This window comes from Salminus brasiliensis, chromosome 5 (genome assembly GCF_030463535.1).
Source record: "Salminus brasiliensis chromosome 5, fSalBra1.hap2, whole genome shotgun sequence".
In the NCBI taxonomy this organism is placed as follows: Eukaryota; Metazoa; Chordata; class Actinopteri; order Characiformes; family Bryconidae; genus Salminus; species Salminus brasiliensis.
In genome coordinates, this window is record NC_132882.1 from 12376256 (window position 1) to 12394865 (window position 18610).

At 40.5% G+C, this 18610-nt stretch overlaps 1 protein-coding gene across 1 annotated transcript; it reads left to right on the top strand.

The window, feature by feature from the left end:
* Positions 1-429: 429 nt before the first annotated feature.
* Positions 430-17799, top strand: colq (collagen-like tail subunit (single strand of homotrimer) of asymmetric acetylcholinesterase). The gene is made up of 17 exons (XM_072678722.1): positions 430-544; positions 3170-3276; positions 4671-4784; positions 7507-7551; positions 7932-7958; positions 10396-10467; positions 10852-10914; positions 11114-11140; positions 11289-11333; positions 11432-11467; positions 12078-12158; positions 12284-12380; positions 14479-14618; positions 16433-16552; positions 16672-16798; positions 16886-16988; positions 17104-17799. The coding sequence occupies exons 1-17, from the start codon at positions 451-453 to the stop codon at positions 17171-17173; spliced, it is 1368 nt and encodes a 455-aa protein (XP_072534823.1). The 5' UTR covers positions 430-450; the 3' UTR covers positions 17174-17799.
* The last annotated feature ends 811 nt before the right edge of the window (positions 17800-18610 follow it).

The window sequence follows — 18610 nt, forward strand, 5'->3', positions numbered from 1 at the left end:
GTAAAGCACACATATGCATGACGCATTGACACCTCAATGTCAGGCCAGTTCGTGCCGTCGGTGTTTTCTCCCTGCTTTTGTGGCCGGGGAAAACAAAGGCAGTGCCAGTAGTAAGAAGCTAATACTGACAACAAAGAGCAGCTGACTCCTGTATATTTAGCATAGGGCCAATCCAAGGGAGCAGTTTAACTGTGGCATGGGCTGGCATTCCCTTCTCCTTGAGGCGTGGGGATAGTGAGAGATGCAGGGAGGGGAAATCTCTGGGTGTGTGAGAGAGAGAGAGAGAGAGAGAGAGAGAGAGAGAGAGAGAGAGCAGGAGAGAGTAAGAGTGAGAGTGAGACAGAGAGACTCAGAGAGAGAGAGAGAGAGAGAAGGGGGAGTGTAGTGGTGTGAAGCCTCAGTTTGCTAGCCAGAGCGGTTGGAGGTAAAGAGTGCACTGCAGTCAGCAGCATGTTCCTTCTCACCCTTGGACTTTATTTGCCTCTCCTCCTTCACCATGCATCATCATACTCCTTCCTCGACAACATTTTCCCCTTTCCAGCAGGTACGGCAACCCGAGTTCTGTGATCTGTGTATGGCAGAATGTCACTTCTATCTGTGGTCTAGTTTGAAGTCTGCACTCTCTGTACTTGCATTTTCAGCATTTTGCGATGTTTAGGGTCTGCACAATCAAGAACATGAACCTTTGTATTATTGTACTTTAGTATGTTTAAATGTTTTACAGTTTGCAGCATTTCTGATGTTGAAAGAGGTGCATGTGAGGGAGAACATGGTTGCACATTACCTCATACATTACTACTGCATGTTCCACTGTTAGACATTTGTGACAAAATAGGATTATAATGCTGATGCCTTGCAAAAAAAACTTGTATCTACATTTGTTTTTCACTTTTTGACATAATATGAATCTGTTTTTTTTTTTTTACATTGTATCACACTTTTATAATGAGTGGACCAATTGAGATGCTACAAAAAATCTTACATCTTACATTTACATTGACTTCCATTGAAAGTTAAGAAGGTTTGTCATTAGAGTTGCAATTTTGGAGAAACAAGGTTTTTGCCTGACAGTGACGATAAGGTTTGTGCCTCTTTTATCTGTCAAAATAGCAGAAATGTACTGAAGTTTAAGATGTTTTACCCACTTACTCTATATGAAACCTAATTACACAAGCTTGGCAACTAAATGCATGGCATCTGTGTACAGTGAGCTGCGAAGGGTGTGAAGTGCTTTCTCTCTAATAGGTTCAAACCAAGCAGCAGCAGATGCAGCAATGTAAAGAATGTGTTGCATCTTTTCATTTCAGTATACTGATTAATTGCTTGTGTCCAGTTGATTTTCGGCTACTACACTGGCCTAAAGTCTTAATACTTGCCTCTGCAGATGCAGGCAGTGGTTTAGGAATCCTCCTTTGTGTCTTTTTCCTTTGGAGGTAACTTTCTTTTTTTTTGAATGTAGATAATTTAGTTGTATCTCATAAATAGTTTCTGTGATTATAAGTTCTTATAAGAACTTCAATCACACTGACAATGGAGCTTGTGCCCTGTGACTGCAGCACATATTTCTTGTAATTTTTAGCCCAGTTCACTTAAAATCATATGTTTTTGATGAGCATACTGCACCTTTAAAACCTTTGGCTCTAAATATCTTAATGCAGTAAGTCCTGTACCTACAGATGTACCATACAGTACATACTGTACTCTACTACTGATGTAGTGAGTAGTCACACCCAGCAGCAAAACAGCTCCAGCATACCTGCCAGTGTTTATATCTAACACATTTTAATGTGGTGTGGCCATTCTGATCCTTCTGAACTGAGTGGCCTCTGGATAATAATGCAATATCCAACAATTGCCAGTTCAGCATCAGAGTAGATCTGCATAATAAGGACAGTCGTGCAGTCCTACAGTGATGCTGGTACCATGCAGGTTCTTCAAATGGTTCTTTGGGAGATGCCATTGGTTCCATCTCTATTACAAAACCGCTTCCTCATGGCACCAAAATTGTTTCCTCTATGGCAATGCTTAAAGAACTATTTGAAGCACCTAGATATTTAATATATATCTTTATACTGTAGTTCTGCAACTGATTAGAAAGGTACCCGTGAATCAGTCATGTGACTTCAATCCAATCCAATGAAAGATTTTTTATCTTTGATGAACCACATCAACACTCATTTGGATCTGCACTATATGTCCAAATGTTTGTGGACTCCTTATCTAAAGAATGCATTGAGATACTTTAAGTTGCATCCATTGCTGACACAGATGTGCAAATGTATCCACACAGCTTATCTATCCCCTGTAGAGCAGTGCTGCCAATAGAATAGGACTTGCTGGAGCAGATATACTTGAACCTATTACAGGTATGAGCAAGAGGGGTATAAAGCCCCCAGCATTGAGCTGTTCTCTGCTCTTTGAGTGTTCTCTGGTAGTGATGGTGTTCCATCCAATACTTTTATGGAGGAATCGGGGATGAGGTGGGGTGGTGACCATCCAACATCCTAACCTTACTAACACTTGTCACTTGTCACTGAATGCATTCAGATCCAGCCTTTCCTGGAAAGTAAATACAATTACCTTAGCAGAAGCAGGATAAACCTTTTTTTTTAAATACCCTTGAATTTGGAAGAAACATTGATTAAGCAGGTGTCCCAATACTTTTGTCCATATGTAGCAGTGTATGATCGCTCTAGATGCTTACAGCAGTCACTGTACACATAAAATGTGATTCGTTATAAGGATCTTTTGCATTTTTCAGCCTGCTATCGGATCAGTGTTGCCTCTATTGGTGATTAAGAAAAGCTATATTATGCAGAAAAGCTATATTATGCTTTGGGCTTCCAAAGACTAGCTATATGCTTTATAAATAACAGTATATACACCATATATTCAATTAAATTCCTTTTAGTGGATGCTGTTTTCACAAATTGGCCCCCCACCGCAGCTTTCCTGCAGTTCCTGATTAGTTCTTTAAATCCAGGACTTGGCGGAGAAGCACTAGACTCAGGAGACTCTTACTGTCTGGGCCACTGTCTGTTTCCAGTCTCATGCCCAGCTGTCATGCTCCATCCACAGGCACTGCTTGTACTGTACAGCAGGGTTACCATGTCCCGCTGCTTTGCTTTGCATGTTTGTTGACATGCTCTTCCATTTCTCCCAACCACAGATCTGGAGGCACTGGAACCCAGGAAGAAATTCAACCCATGCTGTTTACTGGCTCCACCCCCACCCCCCTTGTTCCCCCCACCCCCTTCGCTGTGGCGCAGGCCTACGGTAAGACATGTGACCTGACCCTTGCATCAGTAGCTATGATTTGTCCTTGGAAAAACGCCATGGTTCCTATGGTCCCCTCAGGTGCTCAAGTGGTGTAAGTGGTGGAAAACTGAAGAGGTGTTGATATTCTGTGAGTTGATGAGAAGGATTTCATCATGGTTGTAAAATCATTAGGGTGATAGAGATATCTTGGGTGTGGGACTGGTCATGATGACACTGATACAGTACCTTGTGGACGGTAAAATAAGATTGAAAGCAAAGCCATGCACAGGGGTTCGATGAGAAATGCCAGAGAAATTTGCCAACTCAACTGATTTGTTTAAAATTTTGCCAAAAAATGTCTATAATGTAAATTTAACCATTTACCGGGCAGCATTCATAACCATGCTGTGCTTTTTGTGAGGTTGCTTTTAAAGGAACTGAAAGCTGTTGTAAACCATTGTAAACGATTCTAAAAGTATGCATTCTAACATTTTAATTTTGACAGAATTGTGTAATGTCCCTTTTAGGGTGCCATAAAATGCATTTCTTTAATATTGTAAGCTGTTCTTTGATGTATAAATAATAAGCGTGAGGCTTTGGTTGGGGTGCAAAATGCTCAGATACTGGTTTACATGCTTTTACAACCCTGTTATTTTGCTTTTTGGGGAAAAAAGAGACCAGCTCTGCTTTTATTGGCTGGTTCATTGCTGCTCAACAACTCACAGGATGCCATGTACCAAAGCATAGCTTTTAACACATCAACAAGAGCACTGTTATTATTCCAGAGTCTAGCCGAATAGTGTTGCTGTCCCCTCTGTGACCCTTCACGTTCCTTTCAGCGCAGTGTGGGGTTAGTTTGCTGAAGAGATTATAGCTAGGTTAGCTTGTAGCCTAGCATCTATTTGCTTCCCTGAGTTTGTCTTTCTTGAGTCTTACTTGAAAAAAAATGGTGTACTGGTGTCTTTCCTTCTGATGTGTGTTTAGCTCCAGTTCGGTAGTCAACTGAGGAAGTCTGTTTGTTTTTGAGGAGGGTGAAAAAGCCACATGCTGTAGCCTCTTTTGGGGGCATAAATAAAGTGAGTGTGTGAAAGAGTGACTGTTAGAAAGGTTTTAGGGTTAGAATTGGCTGCTTCTCCCGCTTCGTTTTAGTTATGCTGGATTTGCTTTTGAAAGTGGACACAGCAGTGTTTGAGGTTCACAGTATGTCACGTCCATGTACCAAACACACATTATTATTAAACTATGCCAAGAAAAATACATTTTTCGTTCTGACTGACAAATCAATTATCAACGTTAAACAATGGATCAAACTATTTCAAACTCAGATGTCAGTCTATAGCTGGTTGAGGCAGGCTTTCCCCCTGACCTTAACAGTGAATGTAAGATGCACTCTTGCCTATTTTCTCTTATAGAGTGATGATGGCAGTACATGGGGAAAAGGAAACTCAGAGGAAGAAGATCATAAGCCAACAACCTCTACCTGCTCTGTGGGACCACCTGGACCAGCTGGGCCTGCAGGACCTCAGGTACCACCTTTACCTCCACCAGTAAAATCATGAAACTCATGAAGCTGTAGATTGATTTTTCAGTTCTTATTCTTAAAGCTTGTTGTTTGCTACCATGAAACTGTTGTGTAGTTGTGAGACTGATAAAAGTCTAGTTTTGTTTGGCAGGTTTCTGAGGCAGTGGTCTTCAACCCTGTCCTGAATCACATCAAATCAGATTTATGTGCATAGTGCTTTTTATAATGGATGTTGTTGTAAAGCAGATTTATGTTTATACTCCTTTATACCTTAGGCCCAGGGTGTAGACAAGCTTTGTGTGCTGAACAGATAATAATATATTTATATATATATATATATTTATATGTGTCTAGTGTGTGGTGTTTTAAATTAAGTTTAATTTAACTTTGTTTAATAGGAGAACTTAATAGGTATACTGGGTTACAAAACAAACTGTAAATAGTATGATCCACATTGTCTACTCCAGGCTAATAGTAATGTGTGGAAGAACTTGCCCCACATTTCTGAAGTACTCTGGAGCTGCACAGGCTGGAATTAGCAGGCATGTAATTTGATGGCTTGGTGGTATTAGAAAGAGAATACCACCTATATTAAACGTTCAGTTTTGGAAACCTAAAATAAGATGGCAAAGTAAGATGTCAAACAAACTGACTTGAATATCATTCCTCACATATAAAAAAACTAAAATCATGAATCTGCATAGTTACATTAAAGTTATTGTCCTATTGTAGATTAAGTTACTAAGTTACTATGTTACTAAGAAGACCATATGCGTGTAGTCTAATCTAATGCTTGGTAATATGCTGTTTATACTGATACTGGTCTTACACTGGTCTTACATTATTGAATACTAACATTGAAAGCCTAGTTTACTGCAGAGCATAATAGATAGATAGATAAATAGATAGATAGATACATAGATAGATACATGAATTCCCCATCTCAAATGAACCAAACCATGTGAGCATTAATGAGTGCTAGCTCCCTTTGTGAGCGTCTTCTTGACTTAATCACGTATAGAGTTGTGGAATGCTTTTGCTCAGAAAGCTCCACGGAGGTGTCAAGTCCTGAGTCAGCTGTATGTTGGTCAGATCAGTTTTGAGGGTGCTTCCCCCCTCAGCATGTGAGACCCATGTGACTTCCTCTGGTCACTTTCCGCATTGACACGGATGCACGGGGCCTGGCTCCATTGCAACATGGCCACCCATTAACGCTCTACATTTAGAGCGGACGGAAATAGCCTTTTTCCACTGCACAGCTCTGCCCCACGCACCTTTCTTAGAAACGGCCTGCTGATCACCACAGCTTCCTGAGTCCAGTCTGCCGGACAGACTAAATAAAGACGCTGTTTGTCTGCATGATATGTGGGATAGTATCATCTCAGAATGGATAAAGAGGTCGTTTGTCTGCATGATATGTGATATTATCTCACCATTATAGGTAATGGATATTCATTATCATATCCTCTGAAAGGTTGTTCGACCGCAACCTCCTTTAAAACGGGTTCGATAAGCTCAAGCGGCCTGTATGCAGAATCGCACGTCAATTCCTCACCCTCATAACCACAGAACTGAGATGTGAAACTATAGTTTCATAGTAGTTATTAGATAACTAAGCAGCTACTTGATTATAAGTATTAAGATTAAAGCAGCATTATGTGAGAATGAGTATTTTTGCTCCTGGGCTCCCCCTACAATCGGGAAAGTCATTCGGTAATACAGAATGTGCTATGATTGCCCCCTCATGGACAGCGATAACTGTGCATATGCTAACAAACTGAGAGATACTGCATCTGAAGGGAAAGCAGCATGTGGACTTACACAGTAGAAGGATAATACAGGATTTACAGAAATACGACTCAAGTTAAGCAGGTTAACACACAAGCTGCCTCCTCCAAAGTTTCCGCCAAAGTTTCATAGTGCAGTTTCATAGTCGGCTTTCCAGGCCCGTAGTGGCAGTGACATAATTTTTGCTATAACAGCCTTCAGCATGCTTTTGAAGCTGTTGCTCTAAGATATAATTGCTATATAATGTTTTTTTTTACATTTGAATGACAGGCTAACAATTCAAAGGTTTAAGGGACAGTTGTAAGTGCAGATGCGCTGATGTCAAATTTCTAGGACTGTTATGATAACCAGTAATTCATAGTAACCTAAAACAAGACTGTAAAGATGTTAAATATGGATTATTAATTATTGAGTGTGTTTACATGCACTTATAATGTAATGCCTGACTCATGTAAACCCAGAGTTTTCCCATTATTTGATTACCCAAGTGCTGGTTAACTCATTGATCGAACTATTGACAAAATCTAATTTTCTGCAGTTATCAGATTATTAAGTGTATGTAAACACACTCATTGTCACATGGCACATCAAATCTGGCATTTTATTTTGCGTAACATAAAACACAAGATCCATAGAGCCCTTCACAATATGTTAATCTATCACATAGAGTTCTGCCCAATGACTTTGGCACTCAAATAGCAGTGATTTGCTTATAATAATAAGAAGACGATAATAAGAAGACATTTTTCCATTTAAATAATACTGTATATATGTCCAAATGTTTGTGGACACTCTTTCTAATGAATGCATTAAGCTACTTTAAGTTGCATCCATTGCATCCATTGTCACACACTGTGAATCTGAAGAGTGAATCTGAATCTTAAATCATGTTTTAAAAGTCATTAAATATCTAAAGAAATGTTTTATAACATTTGCAGGGTCTTCCTGGATTACCAGGAGTAAAGGGACCAAAAGGAGAAAAGGTACTCCACACACACAACAAAGAAATGGCACAATTAGAAACTAAATATACCAGAGTACAATTAAAGCATCTCCATCTCTGCTAGTTCCAGACAGTTAATGAGGTGCTTGGTCTTTTAAATTCAAATCGTGGCAGTCGTGTGCAGCCCTCTCCTTCTGTACCCCCCCTAACAAGTAGCAGCATTGGACATGAACCACTTAGTCCCTTATTGTGGAAGCTTTAAGAAGCTTTCTAATGAGACGCACAGAGTACAGCAACAAATGAGGCCATGTTGATTATGCAGCACATTGATGTAGTGCCTCTTATCTTTTTTCTGCTCTTCTCTGCTCTTCTCCACCTCTCCACCCTCTCCACTTCACTCTCTCCTTTCTGTGTTGCCAGGGAGAAATTGGGAGACCGGGACAAAAGGTGAGACCTCGCATAAACCATTCCATTTTCTCCCGTAAGTGGATTTCAATGAAAGAAACGAAGGCTCTACTCACATGCGCTTTCATACACACACTTCTTGGCCCCTGCTGCTGGTTTTCCTTCACACCACAGCCTCACACACGCAGACGGTGCTAGCTAGTACAATGAAATTCTAAGCAAATGCAACCTTGACACAAATACCCAGAGTGCAGCAGATAGAGCACTGCAGCTGTGGAGCCAGTGTATGCTTAATGACAGCAGCAGCCACTGGCGTTCTCCCTTATTCAAGTCTGAACCACATCCAGCTCTCCATGGAACGTCCCTGTGGCCCTCTTCCCACAATCCCACTGACACGCAGGTGTGGTTTCCTGGAAGGCTTCAGAGAGCAGCATCAGTAATCGGACTGGTTTGATGGAGGACAAATTATCGGGGGAAAGGAGAGCAGTGGCACTGGTAGAGGAAGCTTTGCAGCATTGCGGTGCAATTTAGCTTAGTGCCGTAGCTGCTCTATAAATCATCTGCTTTCCCACTAGCCCTGGCTCCTGCCCCCTGCACATCATTTAATTAAAGCCGGCAGAGTGATGGGCCTTGTCCTAGTTATCCCCCTCTCTCTTTCTCTCTCTCTCTCTTTCCCTGTCCTTCAATGCTGCAGGCTTTGAAAAACCCTCTGGAGACACACTGTCCTCACCTTGTGTTTATTGTCCTGTCTTTGAACCCTCAAGCAAATTCAGACATCGCTCTACATTGATTTTAGGAACGTCGTAAAATAAAGAACGGGAGCGCTTTATGTGATCGGGCTAATTCAGCAAGCAACCACTCTGAGGCTTTAGCGTTCTTCTAGGCTGTGGTAAAAGACTGTGGGGACATTTGTAAGCTATGATAGTGGAACAAGCTCTGAAACTTCATGAAGACATTAAGGTTTCAGTCATGACCTAGAACCTTGTGTTTTGGTTCTGGATCGAAGCGCTGGCTATCAGGTTCCTGGCTTTAAAGGGCTCAGCTCCTCAAAACCGCATTAGATACCCTCTCCACCTCTGGTGTTTGACTTCCAGGCTCCAGGCTAAAATCTAAACATCCTTAAACTCCTGCCACTAATGGTTCTTTCAGTGATTCCATAGAAGAAGCACTTTTGATTCCATAAAGAACCATGTTTGTGATAAAGATGTGTGAGTATAAAGAACTTTCAAATTGGTAAAGAACCTGTAAAAATCCTTCACTCTCACAATCTCTGTTGCAACCATGTGTTTTTGGGAGCCAAATGTGGTTCTTCTATGGCATTGCTAAAGAACCATTTAAAGCACCTTTATTTTTTAATAAATTGCTTTACTGTCATTAATAGAATGAACTTCATCCTGAACTATACCCAGATTAACACCTTATTGCACCCATTCATACTTCATCTATGAAGAACCCCTGTGCTCTTCATCTTGCCCATCCATCTTTAGGTTATTCAAGTTCATTTATTACAGAATCAGAAATATAATCATTAAAAAAGAGTGTTATTAAAGTTCACACACACACACACACACACACACACACACACACATATATATAATAAATGTTTCATTTGCCTTGGAATTATCTTTACAGTGTCTTCTGCCATAATAATCTACGCCAAAATAATGTCTGTACATCACACACACACATTACCTACATCACAGCACATATTTTTACATATATACTATTTCACACCTTTCATCTCAAAGCACTTTGTTTTTTTACAATGGATAATCTATGTTTCCATATTAGGGGGTTAAAGAACTGAGTGCATAGTGCCGAATGCTGATTGAGCCAGGGGGCCAATTTCAGATACAGGGGTGTTATAAAGTTCTATGTTAAAAAAAAAAACACAAGAGTTTCGGGCTGGAGGAAGGTCGGGATGTGCAGACATTGAGAGATAAGCTTATTTTGATAGTCTGGGAACTTGGGAGCTGATGTAAAAAGGCTCTTTAATTCATATTTAAATTGTTTAAACTTGCTTATCTTTAGCATGGTCTTTGTCTTGATTTTTATTTTTTCATCACAAAATATTTTTGTCCAACGGTTTCATCCAATAAACTGGCAAAACTACCTTCGGACTCGGACCTGGACTGTTTCCACACCACAACGAAAATTTCCCATTTTTTCAATATCTTACAACTCTCTGCACTAAAACTTCAAAACCTTCAAACCTTCAAAACCACACTTTGGGAGGGTAGGATGGCCCTCCATCTCCTCCCATTAGTCAGTGCAAGCCTTGCCAGCCCTGGAGTCTGTTAGCTGAAATAACAGAATTAGCAGTTAGTGCTCTGAGCTGTTCAGTGATTTTTATGACATGTCTCAGAGGAAGCATGTGCTAGCCTTTATTAGCCTGGTATTGATATATATATATATATACTATATCTTAAGTCGTTCTGGATAAGAGAGTCTGCAAATGTGATTGTTTGTATTATTCCAGGGACGCACCGGTCCTCCTGGCCTCCCAGGGCGACAAGGACCAAGTGGATGGTCAGGACCAAGTGGGCCCAAGGTGAGTGAATCACATTAGGATCCACTGTATGGCATACACTATATGTCCAAATGTTTGTGGTAACCCCTTCTATTGAAGGCTGACTCAAATGCACACACAGCTTGTCTATGTGTAGGCGTGGACTAGAGGGGTATAAAAGCCCCCCAGCATTGAGCTGTGGAGCTGAATGCAATCAAAGTCTCACAGTAATGTTCAAAAATCTAGTAAAAAGCCTTTCTAGTTATTCCAACAGAACCTGGATACACCAATGATTTTGGAATAAACAATGAATGAGCAGGTGTCCCAATACTTTTGTCCATATAGTGTACTTTGTGTATGAAGTTACATGCTGTTTGTGTGGTGATCGTGGTACACTGTGAAATCTAAATGTAATGTGTTTGTCAGGGAGAGAAAGGTGACCCTGGACTTATGGGCATGCCTGGGTCAAGAGGACCAATAGGACCCAAGGTGTGTGCTGCTTGAAATGAAACATTCCTTAAAGTGTTGCTGTGGAACTTTCAGCCAGACCTGACAGACATCTAACATCAAAGAGTTATGATAAATATATAAGTAATAATATAATATAATATAAATATTATACAGTACTTCTGCATTTCTTTGTAATGTCATCTTCTTTCAAACACTGTTTTTGTTTTTGGTGATGCAGGGATTGCCTGGATATAAAGGTGAAAAGGTGAGTTTGCTGGGTTGGTGTGTGTGCCTGAGTTAATGTATCTGAGGTCACTGAAGCTTACAGTCTTACAATGATGGAACTGTGTTACGGAGAGTTACGTCTGTACTAACACTGTGTTCTAATGACGATTTCCCTATTGTCTCATTAGGGCTCAAGAGGAGACAGAGGTGAAGCCGGCCAGAGGGGTGAGAAGGTAAGTCAGCTACGTCATTCTTCTTACTCCACTTCTTTAGTAAAAATGTGACATTGTGGATCTGGTCATTTTTAATGGGGAATTGTATTGCATTTCAGGGCACAATGGGTCTGCCAGGAATGCTTGGTCAGAAGGTGAGAAATGAGGATTTTACCATTTAGAATCAGCTCTGGATCGATTTTCTTGTAAATTTAAATCTGGTGCAGTTACAGTTTCATCAGAAGTTCTGCTCAGAAAGTCTATTTTTATTTATGCATCTCAGTTGTGCTTAAATTCTCATTATTTAATAACTGAACTTATTAACATATTAATAACTGAAGTTATTAAGCTTAGTTATCTTAGGGTGAGTGCTTAGTGCCCTATGGTCAGAAGTCCCCCAGAGATATAATGTAATAGTTCTAGCCTCCAGGTAGGAATTAGCAGTGCACAAATTGAAAAGGAAGATACTAAGTAACTTGTAAAAGAGTCACTATGTAAAAGAGAAAACCATAGATTGGATCTTAGGACAAATCGCTCATTTTTGTTGTTCTTTATTTTTTTCTATATTTATTATTATTTTTCATAATATGAAATCGGAAGATGCTCTTTGCATGGTGTGAAAAATATGTTTTTACAATTAAGGGGAGCTTTTAAGCTAGTAAAATTACTATTTTGGAGATATGTGGTACTTACCTGAGAGCAACATACACAGACTTGCAGAACTTGTAAATGAGATGTCTTGAAAGAATGTTAATCTTTTTTCAGGGTGAAATGGGCCCAAAAGGAGAGCCTGGAATCTCAGGAAACAGGGGGCCGACTGGTCGACCAGGAAAGAGAGGCAAACAGGTGAGGGTTTACCTATATCTACAGACTGCACAGCTGCCCTGTTCTTAAATAGCAGTTATGTCCATCTCTGATTTCTGTTTGTAGAGTTGGAAGTGGATCTCTTATTTGCCTGTTGTCGTTTTCAGGGTTCAAAGGGAGATACTGGTCTCATTGGACCAATGGGACCTGCAGGCCTTCAGGGCCCTCCTGGTCATCCAGGTCCTCCTGGTGTGCCTGCTTCAGGTAAGAGTTTGTGCTAATGACAAATCAAAACTCGGTTCTTCAGAGTAAATAACTGAAAGCATTAGTGTAATTCCAAGGCCATGCTTGTAGGAAAAAAGAAGATATGCATGTACATGTTTTTTGCTTTTGCAGAAAAAAATTCTCCATAAGTAATTGGAGGGAGACCTGATTATCATTTTTGTTGTGTTGTTGCAAATTAAATTATTAGGATGAGGGATAAGGGGTGCAGAATGTCAACTTAGTCTACTTAGGAACCAGGGCCCTTGGCACCATTTTAGGGGATTATAACAACTGGACAAATTAACGTACATTTACATACATCTCCACAAAAATGTATTTCATATAATTGTTAAATGTTCAGTCTCTGCTTGTTTGCTGGGCATTCTACTTTCTCTAATCATATTTTTCATCCTTAATCAGTGAAATGCATACTCAAGGGTGTTGCAAGGTTAGGTTACTTCTTAGACCAGTCAAGAACATATGTAAAATAGGATTCCTGTAGAGGTTTTCCAATACCGATTGCACATATCCTCGGTTTAAAGCTGATGCCTTAGTCAGTGTGCCTTTTCAAATCCGGTTCTGAAGTACACAAGCTAAACAACAAAAGTTGTTTTTACTCTTGTTATGAATCACACTGCATACCACAAGTGTATGGAGGTCATCAGCTGTGTCCGAAACTGTGCCCTAATCACTATTCCCTCCATTCAAAAAATCTGGCTCATTATATAGAGCGCTATTATAGGGAACTGTGCTTGTGAGGGTTGTAAACGATTTTAGACACTACCATATGCAACTTTGTTTATTACTGATTGACAGCAGATTCCAACGCATAAACACACAACACATACAGCATGCCAGCTGTCTGCTGTAAGCATAGTCTCACTACATGCGTGGCACACATGAGATAATAGCTTGCACATGCTTGGAAATGTACACTCACTAAGCCCTTTATTAGGAACACAATGTGCAACCAGTGGTCTTCTGCTGTTGTAGCACATCTACCACTACAGTTGTAGATGTAGGTGATCTGAGTTACTGTAGCCTTTTCTGTCAGCTTTAGCCAGTCTGGCAATTTGCTGTTGACCTCTTCATTAAGGAAGTGTTCTGTCTGTAGGAACATCCAGCTTCTCAGTGGATGTTTTTCTTTATTGTACCATTCTGAGAAATATCCAAACCAACCCTTCTGACACCAACAATCATACCACACTCAAAATCAGTTCTTTCCCCTATTCTGATGGTTGATGTGAACATTACCTGATGCTGCTGAGCCGTATCTGCATGATTGTATACATTGCATTAGTGGCACATATTTGCCTGATTGGATAAATGCATGAATGAGTAGGTGTACAGGTCTTCCTAATAAACAGTGGGTGTATTTCTTCACTAAATCTGCTATTAAGGGTGGGTATCTACAGGCACTAGGCAGTTCTCCTTAGAGCACTTGTGCATGAATCATCAAACCAAATACCACACTGCATGACGGGTATTCCTAATCCACTAGGGGTTCCTCATTTGTCCACTACTTATTACACTGTGGGATTTTTAAAGTACACTAGATTCTCACCACTATATAATGGTGAAACCCCAAAAGAGTGCGCTATATAGTGAACAGGGCACAGTTTCAGACCAAGTGGTTGTTTCATACCACAGTGTGATTAGCTGAATGGGAATAAGAGCTTGCAGTACACAGAGCCAGCAGAGCTAAAATGACTTTAAATCAGTACAGGATGTCACACCAATGGATCTTTTTAGCTTCAGAGCAACCTGATATACCCTGCTGGATCCCAGAACCATGACATCACATCTTTAAACTGACTGAGAGAGAGGCCAAGCTCCTCACAGATACACAAACATTATGTCATCACTGTATTAAAGTGACAGCTGCTGTCTTGTTCAGATTTCTGTACAAATGAAGAGAAATTGCCCTTTGTGGTAGACGGTAGAAAGGTTTGGCACATTAGAGAGAGACGTCGCCTTTTGGTTCTTTGATTTAGCCTGAAATATACATTCCTGAAGAGGATGGTAGTTCTGTTTAGAAAATTTAAAAAAACAGAGAGATTTCTCTGGACTTGGTGTGAATGACTGTCTCTTTCTCCAGGGCTGTACATGGTGGGGCCAAAAGGGGAAAAAGGGCAGCCAGGAATACCAGGCCGCTGTGGCTGCAACTCCCCTATGAATATCAACAGCCCAACTTTTGACAAGCACTCGTTCAGGAGCAGCTACCCCAAAGTGCCAGCAGTAAGCCAGTGTTACAGTATTTCATTATCTACTACATTATTTACTAATTGTAGTAGCATTATAATCTACATCAACTACTAATACCAACACTAAGAATAAGACATTTTACTTAAAGAATAGAAAACTGGCTATAATTAGAGTTCAGTACATGGACGTGACAAACCGTGAACCTCAAACACCATTCTCTCTCTTAATTAAAAAAAAAATCGTTAACCATCCATAACCAAAACATGATCACTGTGGTCCACTGGCTTTTCTTACACCACCCACCATACATGTCTAGTGTTGCTTCCTCTGATTGGATAAGTTGATGGAGCAAACAGGTGGGAGGTGGACGCTAAGTTAAAAGATCTCTGTAGCTAAATAAGCATGCTGAAAAACCTGTGCTGTGCTATGCGTCTCCTATGAGAACTGTGAGTAAGTATAGAAAGACTTTGGTCATATAAACCCAGAAAAATGACTAGACATCCTAAAAACCTCTATAAGCAACCCCATAACATTAATAATTCAATAAATTGTTGGATATTTTTTTTACTGATAGACATTTTTACTGTCTTTCTAGGAAATGTATACATTTTGATTGATGCTAACGTAAAATGTGAAAATGTTACCTGAGAGCCTCCTTCCAACTACATAGCACAACTCTTAATAGCATTATTACTAATAACAAATAGTGGTATTCCTTTAGGGCTTGTTATTTTTTTCCCATAAACCCACCATAAAAGGAAAATCTGTGTATTTTATTCTGAAGAAAAATAACAAGGTTGTTAAACAGCATCTGGGCAGTTTTTACCCAAACCAGTCACATCCTTACTATTTATATATCCATGAACAACTTAAAAAAGTAATTGCATTCTGTGGCATCTTTAAAGGGGAACTCCACTAACACAATTTGAAATGGTGACAGACTGATTTCTTAATGATGATGAAACCAAGGATCATTATGTTTGCTGTGCAAGTTTAATATCTATCTATCTATATATATACTCTTTAAAATGAGGTAGATTTGTCTACATTGACCTACTGACCAGACCACATTTTATTAGTTATCAATCTATAAATAATAGGCATTTTTCTGTAGGTATAGGGTTCGTTTACTTTTTCTTGCAACTGTAGGTTTTACTTCAGTACTGTTTTGCCAGACCATAACATGTGTGTGTGTGTACCTCTCGATATAAATGCTTTAGGCCAAATCTCACTGTGACCAATTCTGACTGTACAAGTTGTTCACAATAATGAATCATCCCTGAATGATCTTTGATTGTTTTTTGATCCCCTTTAATGCATGTATTTACAGTGCTTACAAGGACCAATTAAAGAGCCCCTATAATGGACAACAGGCCCATACAATCTGTGTATATGTAAAACATTTGAAACGCATTTACATATCTCATATTTCCACAGTTTAGCCCCGCCATTAATATAGCAGTTCTCACAAACCTTTAAGCTCTGAGGAGCTTTTTGAAACAAGACAGACAATCAGAACAGAGCTCATTTACCTTGTATCCGTCTCAGAGGCAAAATAACAAAAAACAACTTTCTAGAGGATAAAGAGAGGTCATGGTCATGACCGCTTGGTCATGGAAAAAAATAATTATGGCCATTTTTGGAACACAAGGCCACATAAGCGTTGTAAGTAAGGTTTGGATGACTCATCTAATTCATATAATAAAAAGCTCTACTGTTAATTAATTCTGCTTCTTCCTGTAGTGCTTTTCAGAAGTATTGCACAAATCCATTATACCAACTTGATCCCATTTCAAACCCACTGTAAAAAATCCATATTCTATTGATTTGCAATGGTTTGCTTGCAGATTTTTGTGGTGGATAATGAACAAGAGCTGGACCGTCTGCACACTGATAATGCACTGGCTTTCCGCAAAGACCAGAGGGCTCTTTATTTCAAGGACATTAATGGATGGCTGCCAATTCAGGTACAACTCAGTTGATAGATTACTTATTTCACATTCATTCATTCAAGCATTTGCCGTTTGCAGTTGGGGACACGTATCAGTAGAGCAAATTTATGCTAAAGCTGAAGTTTCTATTCCAGCTAACACCTTTCCAGTCAATGGAGCATGCTCCCGATACGGATGGTTTCTGCGGGGACGGCATTGTGCAGGTGGAGAATGGAGAGGAGTGTGATGATGGAAACAAAGTGGTCACAGACGGCTGCATCAGTAAGTATGACCTCTGAATGGCGCTTTTCCTTTCAAGGAAATTAATCTTGTCTGGCACTCTGCTTCAACTCCACCACTGTTTCTCAGAGTGCAGACATGCGTACTGTGGAGATGGCTATCGCTATGAGGGAGCTGAGGAGTGCGATGGAAAAGATTTTGGATATGAGACCTGCAAATCTTACCTGCCTGGGTAAGTTCCAGTTCAAACATTCCCCAAATATGATCCATGGGTAGTACCACTGCTTTAGATGCACAGGGAGAGATTTAATTAGCGATGTTCTTTTTCTCTTCTCCAACATCTCCAGAACATATGGACATCTCAAGTGCACATCTGACTGCTTCATTGACTCTACAAACTGCAAGTATTTTACATGAGGAGGCAGGAGAACAACAGTGGAGCCCACAGTCTCGTGTGAGCGGCAGGGGACAAGATTCAGGTAACCTGAGACACTGCAAACAACGAGAATCCAAGGACGTGACAAGAATATGGTTGACGGGGGGAATTAGTAAGAATATGTATATTGTGTTCCTTTGTTGAAATGCTGCTGAGAAGCCACGTAGCTCACTGGGAAAAGAGCAGTCCATTCAGTCATGGCAAATGCACAGGACCCATCGCTCTCTGTCTTAAAAGAACTCAACCGGGATTTCAGACACTGTTCTCCGATCAGCCTCCTCTCTCTGGTGCTGGGCACCTGGCTCAACATTCTGCTTAGATGATTTGCTACACTAAGAGGAACCTGGAGAGCCTGCTGTCTTGAAAAGACCAGCCCAGGCCAGTCCTTTCAATACCTCAATCTAGAACATTTTCCACAAGAAGGCCATCTTCTCGTGGTCCAACTCCACTGTCCTTTGCCCAGGGTGCTGTGTATCTGGACTGCAATGTGAACAATTTACTGTATAAATGGGGCTTTGCATGGGGCTGAGGTCGCTGTCTCCAAGGCAAAAAAAAAAGAAAAAGAATAAGGCCACTTCGTACATAGACTTTGGCCAAATCTGGAAACCAGGCATCGAGTTAGAACGTTCTAGGTTATATAGGCTGGCTCTGCTTTAGTGCCTAGTGTCTTTGATTCTAGTGCTTAAGAGGTCCTTGATCTTTTCCACAGACAGGTGGGCTGCTAAGCCAAGCGCATGGCTGTCAAAGCATCAGCTGAGCCGCAAGGTCAGAAAAGCCCTCTCTATGGAAAACAATAGGAAGATTTGAGCAAGCTTAAGCTACTAATGCTTCTTGACTGAAGCAGTATGTGGAGGTGCTCTGGCTACAGTCTCGTAAAAGGTCAGGGGTAGATTTTAGCCCGACATTCGCATTCGTACCTCAGGAACTCTGTGAAGAGTTCTCGCATCAGTATTGAGCCTTGTCCACCTCTATGCCCAGGTGGAGCAAGGCTGGCGTATTCCAGTATTCTTAAGATGATTCTTCTGGTATTGCTGACGTTGCTGTCTTTCGTCTACTCTGTGTATGCTGAAATGCTTCACAATGCGGGAAAAAAGGCCCCATCTTGATCCTTTGGCTCCTGCCATCAAGGTCGTTCCAGGTAACTGTCAGTAACTGAATCACGTGAAAAGGCTCTCAAACTGTTATAAAGGTTTTCTGTACTGTCATGCAGATTTGGCAGAGGAAGTCTATCGCTGCTATCATGTAGACTAAAGACTGTTGGAATGAACCTCAAATCTGGACTTGTAACATGCCTTCGCTCTCTATGGTCAGTGTAGCGTATAGCCCTATATTGTACTCATTGGTATGCTTTTCTTGTATAAAAGTGGTATGTGACAATTTTGATACAGTATACTGTAAGCTACGTTTTTCCATAAGCT